The 14,128-nt window shown below is 41.0% G+C and overlaps 1 protein-coding gene and 1 non-coding gene across 4 annotated transcripts in view; both read right to left on the minus strand.

The window, feature by feature from the left end:
* Positions 1–566: 566 nt before the first annotated feature.
* trnal-uag (transfer RNA leucine (anticodon UAG)) lies at positions 567–648 on the minus strand. The gene has a single exon. It is a non-coding gene; the product is annotated as a tRNA-Leu (tRNA).
* Positions 649–12,433: 11,785 nt separating this feature from the next.
* ndufaf6 (NADH:ubiquinone oxidoreductase complex assembly factor 6) overlaps positions 12,434–14,128 on the minus strand; it is a 43,814-nt gene continuing 42,119 nt past the window's right edge. For all 3 annotated transcript variants that reach the window (XM_073025742.1, XM_073025659.1, XM_073025567.1), the window contains one exon: positions 12,434–12,591. In XM_073025742.1, the coding sequence (XP_072881843.1) occupies positions 12,463–12,591 (129 nt within the window). In that variant the 3' untranslated portion in view covers positions 12,434–12,462. The remainder of the gene's footprint in view (positions 12,592–14,128) is intronic.

Here is a 14,128-nt window from a genome sequence, read left to right on the forward strand (position 1 = left end):
GAATATTAGTCCCTCTTGAATTCAAGTGCAACCCTTTCCTTTTGTACAGGTCCCATCTGCCCCAGAAGAGGTCCCAATTATCCAGAAATCTGAATCCTTGCCCCCTACACCAATCCTTCAGCCATGCATTTATCTGCCATCTCATTCAATTTCTATCCTCACTGTTGCTTGGCACAGGTAGCAATCCAGAGATTACTACCCTTGAGGTCCTGCTTCTCAGCTTCCTTCCTAACACCCTATATTCTGTTTTCCGGACCTCCTCCCTTTTTCTACCTATGTCGTTGGTACCAAAATGTACCACAACTTCTGGCTGCTCACGCTCCCTTTTCAGAATATTGTGGATGTGTTTAGAAATGTCATGGACCCTGACACCTGGGAAGCAAACTACTGTCCATATTTCTTTTACACCTCAACAGAATCGCCTATCTGTCTCCCTGACTAGAGAGTCCCATATTACTCCTGCCCTCCTCTTCAGTTCCCTGCCCTGTTGAGCCAAGGGCTCATAGAAAGGATCTGGGTCGCTGATTATGCTAACCGCTATCATGCCACCCTAGAAGAGATTTCACTGGCAGTAGTGGGATTGGAACCCACGCCTCCAAAGAGACTGGAGCCTAAATCCAGCGCCTTAGACCGCTCGGCCACACTACCAACAATACATTGGAAGATGTGAAAATAGTGGAGGCATGCCAGGTGTTCAGCTGTAGGTGGGAAGGGAATGGACAAGGGGAGTTGAAGTATGAGGAGGCAGATTCTGTGGAGCAGTATACCTGGACAGTAAATCTTTAAAGCGCAGCGTTCAGGTATTCAATGTCCATTCGGACATCTGATATCTGGAGGGAAGAATCTGTTCCTGAAACTTGGAATGAGTGTCTTCAGGTAAGTCTGTGATTCAGAAACACAATCAGGTTTATTATCACTGGTATATTTCATGAAACTTGTTTTACAGCAGCAGTGCAGTGTGATACATAATAATAAAAATTATATAATTACAATAAAATATATGTTAAAAATACAATAAGGTGCAAAAAGAGAGCAAAATAAGAAAAAAAAGCAGTGAGGTAGTGTTTATGGGTTCAATGTCCATGGCAGAGGGGAGAAGCTTTTCCTGAATTGATGAGTGTGTGCCTTCAGTCTCCTGTACCTCCTACCTGATGACAGAAATGAAAAGAGAGCATATTGCCATGTTACTGGCACCAATACAACATGTCCACAACTCACTAACTGTAACCAGTACGTCTTTAGACCATAAGACCATAATGCATAGGAGCAGAATTAGGCCATTCAGCCATTGAGTCCGCTCTGTCATTCCATCATGGCTGATCCGGAATCCCACTCAACCCCAGACACCTATTTTCTCACCCATATCCTTTGATGCATTTGCCAATTAGGAAACTATCAACTTCCACCTTAAATATATTACGGGATATGGCCTCCTCCACAGTCTGTGGCAGAGCATTCCACAGATTTACTACTCTCTAGCTAAAAAAATTACTCCTTACCTCTGTTCTAAAGGGTCACTCCTCAATTTTTAGGCTGTGCCCTCTAGATCTGGATACCCCACCAGAGTAAACATCCTCGCTACATCCACCCTATCTAGTCCTTTCAACATTCAGTAGGTTTTAATGAGATCCTCCCCTCATTCTTCTAAATTCCAGTGAGTACAGGCCCAAAGCTGCCAAAAGCTCCTCATATGTTAATCCCTTCATTTCCGGAATCATCCTCATGAACATCCACTGAACTCCCTCCAATGACAACACATCCGTTCTAAGATATGCGGCCCAAAACTGTTGACAATACTCTAAGCACAGCCTGACTAGTGCCTTATAAAGGCTCAGCATTATCTCCTTCCTTTTATATTCTATTCCCCTTGAAATAAATGCCAACATTGTATTTGCCTTCTTTACCACAGACTACACCTGTAAATGAACCTTCTGGGAGTCTTGCATGAGGACTCCTAAGTCCCTCTGCACCTCTGATGTTTGAATCTTCGCTACATTTAGATAATAGTCCACACCATTGTTCCTTTTACCAAAATCCATTATCATACATTTTTCAACACTGTATTCCATCTGCCACATTTTTGCCCATTCTTCCATTTGTCTAAGACCTGCTGTAATCGCATTGCTTCCTCATCTTCGTATCATCCGCAAACTTTTCCACGCCATCAATCCCATTATCTAAATCACTGACAAACAATGTGAAAAGTAGCTGTCTCAATACCGACCCCTGAGGAAAACCACTAGTCACCAGCAGCCAACCAGAAAAGGCCCCTTTTATTCCCACTCACTGCCTCCTGCCTGTCAGCTATTCCTCTATCCATGCCAGTATTTTTCCTGTAACACCATAGGATTTTATCTTGTTAAGCAGCCTCATGTGTGGCATCTTATCAAACGCTTTCTGAAAATCCAAATAAGGACATCCTCTGCCTCTCCTTTGTCCGCCCTGCTTGTTACTTCCTCGAAGAACTCTAATAGATTTGTCAGGCAATATTGCCCTTGACAGAAACCATGCTGACTTTGACTTATTTTATCATTAGTCTCCAAGTACCTTGAAACCTCATCCTTGATAATAGACACCGATACTTTCCCAACCACTAAGGTTAGGCTAACTGGCCTATTTCCTTTTGTTTGCCTTCCTCCCTTCTTAAAGAGTGGAGCGACATTTGCAATCTTCCAGTCCTCCAGGACCATGCCAGAATCAAGTGATTCCTGAAAGATCATGACCAATGCGTCTGCTATCTCTTCAGCAACCTCTCTTGGGACTCTAGGATGTAGTCCATCTGGTCCAGGTGACTTACCCACCTTAAGACCTTTGAGTTTACCTACCATGGACAGCGACTTCCCACCTGGATTGAAGTTGCGGGTTCCAAAATCTGACTTGATACTTCACCAAAGCTTTTTCATTGTGGGCTGAATGGCCTGTTGCTCTGCTGTACTGTCAGATGGTAGCAAAGTGTGATGCTATTGCAGCTCAGAGCATCAGAACTAGGGGTTCAATTCCGGCGTCACCTGGAAGGAGTTTGTACAGTCCTTCACATGAGTGCATGGGTTTCCTCCAGATGCTCCAGTTTTCTCCCACAGTCCAAAGACACACCGGTTAGGTGGTCAATTGATCATTGTAAAGTAGCGTTAAATCGGTGGCTTGCTGGCAGCGCAGCTCGGTGAGCCGGAAGGGTATCTCAAAATAAATAAAACCTCTCAACACTCTTAACACTTCCTATTTTTCTGAGACAGCTAGATTTTTCTTAACACTTGAGTTCATCCTCAAAGTATTATTTGAACATTGTGATTGCAGAGATGGGTCACAATAATTTTTATCCCGTTCTCTGGAGACCCACATTCTTTTTAAGTGAGGGATCATGAATTTTGTTCATGTGGATAGGGTGGTGAAGAAAGCTTTTGGTGTTCTGGCCTTTATAAATCAGAGCATTGAGTATAGGAGTTGGGATGTAATGTTAAAATTGTACAAGGCATTGGTAAGGCCGAATTTGGAGTATTGTGTACAGTTCTGGTCACTGAATTATAGGAAAGTTATCAACAAAATAGAGAGAGTACAGAGAAGGTTTACTAGAATGTTATCTGAGTTTCAGCACCTAAGTTACAGAGAAAGGTTGAACAAGTTAGGTCTTTATTCTTTGGAGCGTAGAAGGTTGAGGGGGGACTTGATAGAGGTATTTAAAATTACGAGGGGGATAGATAGAGTTGACATGGATAGGCTTTTTCCATTGAGAGTAGGGGAGATTCAAACAAGAGGACATGAGTTGAGAGTTAGGGGGCAAATATTTAAGGGTAACATGAGGGGGTATTTCTTTACTCAGAGAGTGGTAGCTGTGTGGAATGAGCTTCCAGTAGAAGTGGTAGAGGCAGGTTCAGTATTGTCATTTAAAGCAAAATTGGATACGTATATGGACAGGAAAGGAATGGAGGGTTATGGGCTGAGTGCAGGTCAGTGGGATTAGGTGAGAGTAAGCGTTCAGCACGGACTAGAAGAGCCGAGATGGCCTGTTTCAGTGCTGTAATTGTTATATGGTTATATGATCACAGCTGCATTTCAGTGTGGCATTTGGTTGCAAGATGTTTCCTTAACGTGTAAAAATATTGGAGTTCTCTCATTATCAGTGAACTGAAAGCTGAAGTTTTCAGAATCATTTGAAATGCATTTGAAATGAAATTTGTTGTTCTGTGGCAGTACAGTGCAATGCATAATATAAAATTACAAATTACAATACGAAAATATATATGTATATAAAATTAAATAAGTAGCACAAAAAGAGTAAAAGAAACAGAAATAGTGAGTTAGTGTACATGAGTTCATTGTCCATTCAGAAATCGGATGACAATCACAAAATGACAATGCCAAGATAGAAAGGTTTTTATCACAAATAACTCTTCCAAAATTAAATACGGAAGAACAGAAGGGATTAGATATGCCTTTTACATTGAAAGAGGTCGAAGAAGCCCTAGGATCACTTCAAAGTAATAAATCTCCAGGAGAAGATGGTTTTCCGCCTGAATTCTATAAAAAATTTAAAGATTTATTAATTCCTCCTTTTATGGAGTTAATACACCAAGCGGAAAGAACGCATAAACTTCTAGAATCTTTTTCGACAGCTATTTTAATAGTATTGCCAAAAAAAGATAGAGATCTTTTAAAGCCATCATCATATAGACCTATTTCTTTATTAAACACTGATTATAAAATAATAGCAAAAATCTTATCTAATAGATTATCTAAATGCTTACCAAAATTAGTACATATGGATCAAACAGGATTTATTAAAAATAGACAATCAGCAGATAATGTAACTCGCTTATTTAGTATAATTCATTTAGCGCAGAAGAGGGAGGAAATGAGCGTGGCAGTTGCTTTAGATGCAGAAAAAGCATTTGATAGATTGGAATGGGATTTTTTATTTAAGGTATTGGAAAAATATGGATTAGGAGTATCTTTTATAAAATGGATTAAAACCTTAAATACTAATCCCAAAGCTAAAGTAGTGACAAATGGTCAAATTTCAACACCATTTCAGTTAACAAGGTCAACTAGGCAAGGTTGTCCATTATCACCTGCTTTATTTGTGTTGGCGATAGAGCCATTAGCTGAATTGATTAGAATGGACCCAGATATTAAGGGTTTCAGAGTTAATCAGGAAGAATACAAGATTAACTTATTTGCTGATGATGTTCTGCTTTATCTAACAAACCCATTGCACTCGTTGCGTAAATTATCCTATAGATTAGAAGAATATGGGAAAATATCAGGTTATAAAATAAATTGGGATAAAAGTGAAATTTTACCTCTTACTAAAGGAGATTATAATCAATGTCGATTAATAACCCAATTTAGATGGCCGGCAAATGGTATAAAATATTTAGGTATAAGAGTTGATAATGACATAAAGAACTTATACAAATTATTTACCACTATTGAAAAAAATTCAAGAAGATCTTGATAAATGGATGGTATTACCAATAACATTAGTAGGTAGAGTAAATACCATAAAAATGAATATATTCCCTAGATTACAATACTTATTTCAATCACTACCAATACAATTACCCCAGAAGTTTTTTCAAGAGCTGAATAAATATGTGAGGAAGTTTCTTTGGAAAGGTAAGATGTCAAGAATATCGTTGGAAAAATTGACATGGAAATTTGAGCTCGGAGGGTTACAACTTCCAAATTTTAAGAATTATTATAAAGCAAATCAACTTAGATTTATTGCATCTTTTTTTGAGAAAGATAAACCGGCATGGATCAGAATAGAACTAGATAAAATAGGAGAAAACATACCAGAAGACTTTATATATAAATGGGAATCTAAATGGATACGGGAAAAGAAAGAATCTCTTATATTAAAACATTTGATTGATTTATGGAATAAGATAAATGTTGACGATGAGACAAAGAAATCCTTATTAGCAAAGAGATCTTTAATTCAAAATAGACTTATTCCTTTTACAATGGATAATCAACTTTTATATAATTGGTTTCAAAAGGGGATTAGATATATAGGAGATTGTTTTGAAGGAGGTATATTAATGTCATTCGATCAATTAAAGAATAAATATAAAGTATCAAACAACACTCTTTTTTGTTACTTTCAACTAAGGGCTTATTTAAGAGAAAAGTTAGGTCAAACAATGTTATTACCGAAACCCAATGAAATAGAAACTTTAATTCAAAAAGGAAAGACTAAAAAATTTATCTCTTGTATGTATAATTTGATTCAAAAACAGGCAATTAAACAAGGAGTCCATAAGTCAAGACAAAAATGGGAAAGTGATTTGAATATTAAAATTGAAGAAAAAAATTGGTCAAGACTATGTCTTGAGAGTATGACAAATACAATAAACGTCCGATTAAGATTAGTGCAATACAATTTTTTACATCAACTATATATTACACCGCAAAAAATAAATAAATTGAACCCAATTTTATCTGATCAGTGTTTCCGATATAACCAAGAAATTGGTACTTTTTTACATTCTACTTGGTCTTGTTCTAAAATTCAACCTTTTTGGACAAATTTAAGAGTTTTTCTGGAACAAATTATTGGAATACAACTTCCACATAATCCAATATTACTTTTACTAGGTGATATTGAAGGGACAAAACCGATATCCAAATTGAATAAATATCAGAAAGAATTTATAAAAATTGCATTGGCAGTAGCCAAAAAAGCTATTGCAGTTACTTGGAAATCGGATACATATTTAAGTATAGATTGGTGGAAGAAAGAAATTTATGGCTGTATTCCACTTGAAAAAATTACTTATAATTTAAGAGATAAATATGAAACATTTTTGAAAATTTGGCACCCTTATTTACAAAAGACAGGATTGAATATATAGGCGCTCTGAAGATGAAATAATTGGTTACTTGGGGAAAGAAATAAATATATATACTAAAGTTATTACGAACACCGTGGAGCATGTGGGGATCTTCTAATATCCAGGCATTCCTTTTTTTTTCTTTCTTTCTTTTTTCTTTCAATAGGGATGTTAAGGGGGAGGGGTTAAGGGGAGGGGGGATGGGTAACACATATTTTCTTTTTCACACACTTTTATTCTGTAACTATTAATAAAAAAAGTTTAAAAAAAAGAGAAATCGGATGACAGAGTGAAGGACGGTGTTCCTGAAACATTGAGTCTGTGTCTTCAGGTTCCTGTTTCACCTCCCTAATAGTGGGAATGAAAAGAGGGCTTGTCCTGGGTGGTGGGTGTCCTGAATAATGGATGCCATCATTGCATTTTCTAGGTATTCGTGATGCTGGCGAGGTTTGTGCCTATGATGGAGTTGGTTGAGTTTACAACTTTTTACAGCTTTTCCCGATGTGCATTGGAGGCCCCATAACAGTAGGTGATGCAACCAGTTGGAATACTCTCTACAGTACTTCTATAGAAATTTGCCAGTGTTTTTGGTGACATACCAAGTCCCCTTATCTCTCCGAATGAAATACAGCCACTGATATGCCTTCTTTGTAATTGCATCAGTATGTTGGACCCTGGACAGATCTCAGAATCAGGTTTAATATCATTGGCATACATCGTGAAATTTGTACATGATAAATATAGAAAAGTACCCATTATATAAAATTGTTAAATGAAAAACATGCAAAAACACAAATAATAAGAAGTGAGGTAGTGGTTCATGGGTTCAATGTCCATTTAGGAATCAGATGGCAGAGGGAAGAAGCTGCTCATGATTTGCTGACTGTGTGCCTTCAGGCTTCTGTATCTCCTTCCTGATGTTATAATAAGAAGAGGGCATGTCCTGGGTGATGGGGGTCCTTAATGATGGATGTCACCTTTCTGAGGCACTGCTCCTTGAAGATGTCCTGGACACTATGGAGGCTAGTACCCATGGTGGAGCTGACTAACATAGAAACATAGAAAACCTACAGCACAATATAGGCCCTTTGGCCCACAATGCTATGCCGAACATGTACTTACTTTAGAAATTTCCTAGGGTTACCCATAGCCCTCTATTTTTCTAAGTTCCGTGTACCTATCCAGGAGTCTCTTAAAAGACCTTATCATATCCACCTCCACCACCGTTGCCGGCAGCCCATTCCATATACTCACCACTCCCTGCGTAAAAAACTTACCCCTGACATCTCCTCTGTACCTACTTCCAAGCTCCTTAAAACTGTGCCCTCTTGTGCTAGCTATTTCAGCCCTGGGAAAAAGCCTCTGACTTTCCACATGATCAATGCCTCTCATCATCTTATACACCTCTATCAAGTCACCTCTCATCCTCCATTGCTCCAAGGAGAAAAGGACGAGTTCCCTCAACCTATTCTCATAAGGCATGCTCCCCAATCCAGGCAACATCCTTGTATATCTCCTCCGCATCCTTCATGTAGTGACACCAGCCTCACAGACATACTTCCTGTTCCTATTCCTCACAGGTAAATTACCTCGCCTTGACCCGCTATCGTCGAATGAGCCAAAGCCCTACCACTCTGCCTCAGATCACTCCGTTGATGACCGCTCCACTAGGCAGTGTCTCACTTGTATGTCTGAACCTTCTCTGCTAACTCCCGATTGGTGCTCCGTTTATAGCCGCTATTAGGCCACGTACAATGGACTAACGCTCTCGAAGCTCCCTTTTTAAATAACCCCCACCAACCTGCAAGAAATCCTCCTTGGTAAAGTTCTATTGATGCCGCTGATAGGCCATGTACTAATTTTACAGCTTTCTAGTGCTTCTTTCGATCCTGTGCAGTAGAGCCCACTCCTCAGAGATGTTGACATCCAGGAACTTGAAACTGCTCATCCCTGCTGATCCCTCAATGACGACCAGTTTGTGCTCCCTCAAAGACACATGATGTTTTGTTAACATGTAAAAGTGCCTGGACTTCACTCATCATCAGTGTTGTTGATAAGAGGCAAGTATTTATTAATAGAAACATAGAAAATAGGTGCAGGAGTAGGCCATTCGGCCCTTTGAGCCTGCACCGCCATTCAGTATGATCATGGCTGATCATCCAACTCAGAACCCTGTACCTGTTTTCTCTCCATACCCCCTGATCCCTTTAGCCACAAGGGCCATATCTAACTCCCTCTTAAATATAGCCAATGAACTGGCCTCAACTGTTTCCTGTGGCAGAGAATTCCACAGATTCACCATGCTCTGTGTGAAGAAGTTTTTCCTCATCTCGGTCGTAAAAGGCTTCCCCTTTATCCTTAAACTGTGACCCCTCGTTCTGGACTTCCCCAACATCGGGAACAATCTTCCTGCATCTAGCCTGTCCAATCCCTTTAGAATTTTATATGTTTCAATAAGATCCCCCCCCTCAATCTTCTAAATTCCAGCGAGTATAAGATACACAAAGTGGTGAGTATGTGGAATGTCCTGCCAGGAGTGGTGGTGGAGGCAGATACATCAGGGATATTCAAGATCCTCTCAGAGAGGCACCTGGATGATAGAAAAATAGGTATTTTATTGATCCCTAAAGAAATTACAGTGTCACACTAGTATTACAAGTGCACAGATATACATGTAGGGTTCTCAGTAATATTAACTGCAAACTGCTGATAATAAAATGGCTTCTCTGTAATGCTAACTATGAGGTAATGTTCTCTGTAGCTGAAATGTTTGGGTTATAATTATAGATAACGGGGATGTTCTGTCTGTATGTGTAGGAACTGGAGTTGGTGCGTGGGGAAGTTCAGCAAGGAGAAGCAATAGACAATAGACAGTAGGTGCAGGAGTAGGCCATTCAGCCCTTCTAGCCAGCACTGCCATTCACTGTGATCATGGCTGATCATACACAATCAGTACCCCAAGAGGAAGGACGTGCGGGAAGCCCTCTGGTAGAGTGCCGTGGTTGGTCCCAGGCTGAGGGTCGAGGTGTTCGGAGGAGATTGTTTGGTGGATGAATACCTGCTCATGAGCTCCAACGATTTATTTGTGCACCAACTATTTTATTAAAAGTGGCGCCTTTTTCTTTTTCTTTTATATTCTGCTTCTCTGTTAACCCTTTAGCCAAAGTCAGAGTTATAAAGTGTAATCATTTAATCGCACATTGTGCACTGTCTGATATTTTACATTGTGGGTTGTACCGGCGTGCATTACACACCATCCACACAAATGTGATTACACTGTTTGGAGGGGCAGACGGCAGCTTTCCCTAGACGAACATGAGTTAATCGAGCCTGAGTGTTACATACAAATATAAGTAAGAAAGAATAAAAAATAAGCTACTTCAAACAGACTAACAGGAGGGGGTCCTCCCTTCCCCGGTTATGGGTTGACTCATTATACAGCCTAATAGCCAAGGGTAAGGATGACCTCATAGAGCGCTCTTTGAAGCAGTACAGTTCTCTTAGTCTATTACTGAAAATGTTCCTCTGTTTAGTCAAGGTGGCATGCAGAGGGTGGGAAGCTGTCAGATTTTCCGAAGGGTCCTTTGTTCTACCACAGCCTCCAGTGTATCAGTTTGACTCCTATAACAAAGCCAGCTTTTCTGATCAGTTTATTAAGCCTGTTGGCATCACCCATGTTGATATCATTACCCCAGCACACCACCACACAGAAGATTTTACTGGCAACACCATACTGGTAGAACATGTGAAGGAGAGGCCTGCACATTCCAAAGAACCTCAGTCTCCTCAGGAAGTAGAGGTGACTCTGGCCCTTCTTGTACACAGCCTGTGTTGGTGCTTCACTCAAGTCTGTCATCCAGGTGCACCCCCACGTACTGGTAGGTCCTCACCAGCAATAGTAACAGTGAGCAGTGCAGGCTTAGTCTTCCTAAAGCCCATCACTTGTCTTACTGATGTTCAGCTGCAGATGATTCAGCTTGCACCATTTGACAAAGTCCTCCACCAGAGTCCTGTATTCACCCTACTGCCCCCCCCCCTTTATACATCCAACTATTGCTGAGCCATCAGAGAATTTCTGCAGACGACATGACTCAGTGTTGTATCTGAAGTCTGAGGTATACAGGGTAAACAGGAAGGGAGCCAATACAAACTGTGGGGCCCCAGCACAACTTAAAGCCATGTCTGACACATATCTCTGAAGCCGGACAAACTGTGGTCTGCCAGTCAGGTAGTCTATTACCCAGGATACAATGGAATTGCCAACCTGCATTGAATGGAGCTTCCCCCCCACCCCCACAGCAATGAGAGCTGTATGGTACTGAAGGCACTTGAGAAATGAAAAACCATGATCCTCACAGTGCTGCCCTGCTTATCCAAACAGGAGTAGGCTCTGTGTGGCAGGAAGATGACAGCATCTTCGTCTCCAATGTGCTCCTGGTTGGCACACTGCAGGGGATCAAGGGCTGATCTGACCAGGGCTCGGGGGTGAACCAGGACCAGCTTCTCTAGGCTCTTCATGATGTGTGAGGTCAGGGCCACTGGATGGTTGTCATTCAACACTTTCAGTTGGCCCTTCTTGGGTACAAGGACCACACATGATGTTTTCCACACACTCAACTCTTTCCAGGCTGAGACTCCGACTGAAAATGCGCTGAGGAACTCCAGACAACAGCTCAGCACATTCCTTCAGGGCCTTTGGGTTTACACAATTCAGACTGTTTCCCCAGAACTCTTCTCACCTGCTCAGTAGTGAAGGTGAGTCTATGAAGACTGGACGGTTATGTGGGAGGGAGGAGTTAGGTTGATCTTAGAGTAAGTTAAAAGTAGGTTTGGGGCGCCATGGGAACGTAGTGGCTAGCGTGGCACTACTACAGCTCAGCAGAGGTCAGAGTTCATTTCCAGCATCCTCCCTGTATAGTGCATGGGTTTTCCCCAGCTGCTCCGCTTTCCTCCCACAGTCTAAAGACGTACTGGGTAGGTTAACTGGTCATTGTAATTAGGCTAACATTAATTTGGGATTGTTGGGGGTTGCAGGACGGTGTAGTTCGAAGGGCTGGAAGGGCCAATGCCACACTGTATTGGTAAATAAAAATAAATAAAAGATAGGCACAACATCGTGGGCCAAAGGGCCTGTACTTTGCTGCAGTGCTCTATGTTAAATTGCATTACCGCTCAAACATCTTACACATAGAACACAATAACACAGAAACAGGCCTTTCAGCCCATCTAGTTGATGCTGAACAGACTCTGACAAGGTTCTTCGACGTAAAACATTACTGCTATTTCCCTTTCCACAAACCCTGGCTGACCTGCTGAATGTCCTGGTACTTCTGTTTTTATTTCCAGTGTGTGTAATTTGTTTTTATTTGAAAGGTTAATCACTTTGGATTGGAAAGTCATTCTGAGACTGCCTTATCCCCTGGTGATAAACAACTGCAATCAATATAGCAATTACACATGTTAATGAGAGGTGGAATGTGACGGTGCCAGACTCAATTCCTCTTGCACAACTGAGGACACAAGAAATCTGATTTAGAAAGATCAAATGGACAATGCCATCGTGTTTCTGTACAAAATACTAACTTCTCAAAAAAAATTACCTCATTTCTGTTATAAAGTTGATATTTTATTAATAGACTTTCCTCCAAGAACGTATATACAAGTGGAAAGGAAGCATTGTATTCCTCTTCTGAAGGCTGGGATGAAATACATCAAAATCCACTTTACGAATTTTGTTCAAGTAGTCGTCAAGAATAACCTGTGCAAGACAAGGTATTAAATTTGGACCGTTCAGTTTAAAAATTCAAAAGCAAACAGGATGACTTCAATGGCGACCTCATCCTAGAACCTTACAACCAATAAAGATTAACAATACATAAGAACATAAGAAATAGGAGTAGGAGTCGGCCATCTGGCCCATCGAGCCTGCCCCACCATTCAATAAGATCACGGCTGATCTGTCTGTAAACTCTCACCACTCTCTGGGGAAAAAAATTTTCTCCTCATCTCCACCCTAAATCTTCTCTCCTGAATCTTGAGGCAATGTCCCCTAGTTCTAGTCTCACCTACCAATGGAAACAACTTTCCTACTTCTATCTCATCTATCCCTTTCAAAATTTTGGATGTTTCTATAAGATTCCCTCTCATTCTTCTGAATTCCAGAGAGTATAGTCCCAGGCAACTCAATCTCTCCTCACAGGTTAACCCCTTCATCCCTGGAATCAACCTGGTGAACCTCCTCTGCACTGCCTCCAAAGCCAGTATATCCTTCCTCAAGTATGGAGACCAGAACTGCAACATGGTACTCCAGGTGTGGCCTCACCATGACCCTGTATAGTTGCAGCATGACCTCCCTGCTCTTGAATTCAATCCCTCTAGCAATGAAGGCCAACATTCTGTTTGCCTTCTTAATAACCTGTTGTACCTGCAAACCAACTTTTTGCGATTCATGAACAAGCACTCCCAAGTCCTTCTGCACAACAGCATGCTGAAATCTTTCACCATTTAAATAATAATCTGCTCTTCTATTATTCCTTCCAAAGTGCATGATCTCACATTTACCAACGTTGTATTCCATCTGCCAGACCTTGGCCCACTCACTTAACCTATCTATATCCCTCTGCAGACTCTCCATATCCTCTGTACAATTTGCTTTTCCACTCAGTTTAGTGTCATCAGCAAATTTTGCTACGCTACCCTCAGTCCCCTCTTCCAAATCATCAATGGAAATGGTAAACAGCTGCGGGCCCAGCACCAACCCCTGTAGCACCCCACTCGCCACCGACTGCCAACTGGAGAAACACCCATTTATACCAACTCTCTGCATTCTATTGGTTAACCAATCCACTATCCATGCCAATACACTTCCTCCGACTCCATGCATCTATATCTTATTTATAAGTCTCCTGTGCGGCACCTCATCGAACGCCTTCTGGAAATCCAAGTATACAACATCCACCTGTTCCCCTCTATCCACTGCACTCATTATGTCCTCAAAGAACTCCAGAAAGTTGGCAAACAGGACCTGCCCTTTCTGCGTCCTTGCTGCATCTATCTAATGGAACAACTCCTTTCTAAATGTTTCGCTATTTCTTCATTAATGACAGCTTCAAGCATTTTCCCGAACAGATGTTAAGCTAACTGGCCTATAGTTGTCCGTCTTTTGCCTACACCCTTCTTTAAAAAGTGGCGTTACATTTGCTGTCTTCTAATCTGCCGGGACCTGCCCAGAGTCTAGAGAATTTTGGTAAATGATTACCAACACATCTACTATAACCTCCGCCAATTCCCTCAGC

Source organism: Hemitrygon akajei, chromosome 1 (genome assembly GCF_048418815.1).
Source record: "Hemitrygon akajei chromosome 1, sHemAka1.3, whole genome shotgun sequence".
Classification (NCBI taxonomy): Eukaryota; Metazoa; Chordata; class Chondrichthyes; order Myliobatiformes; family Dasyatidae; genus Hemitrygon; species Hemitrygon akajei.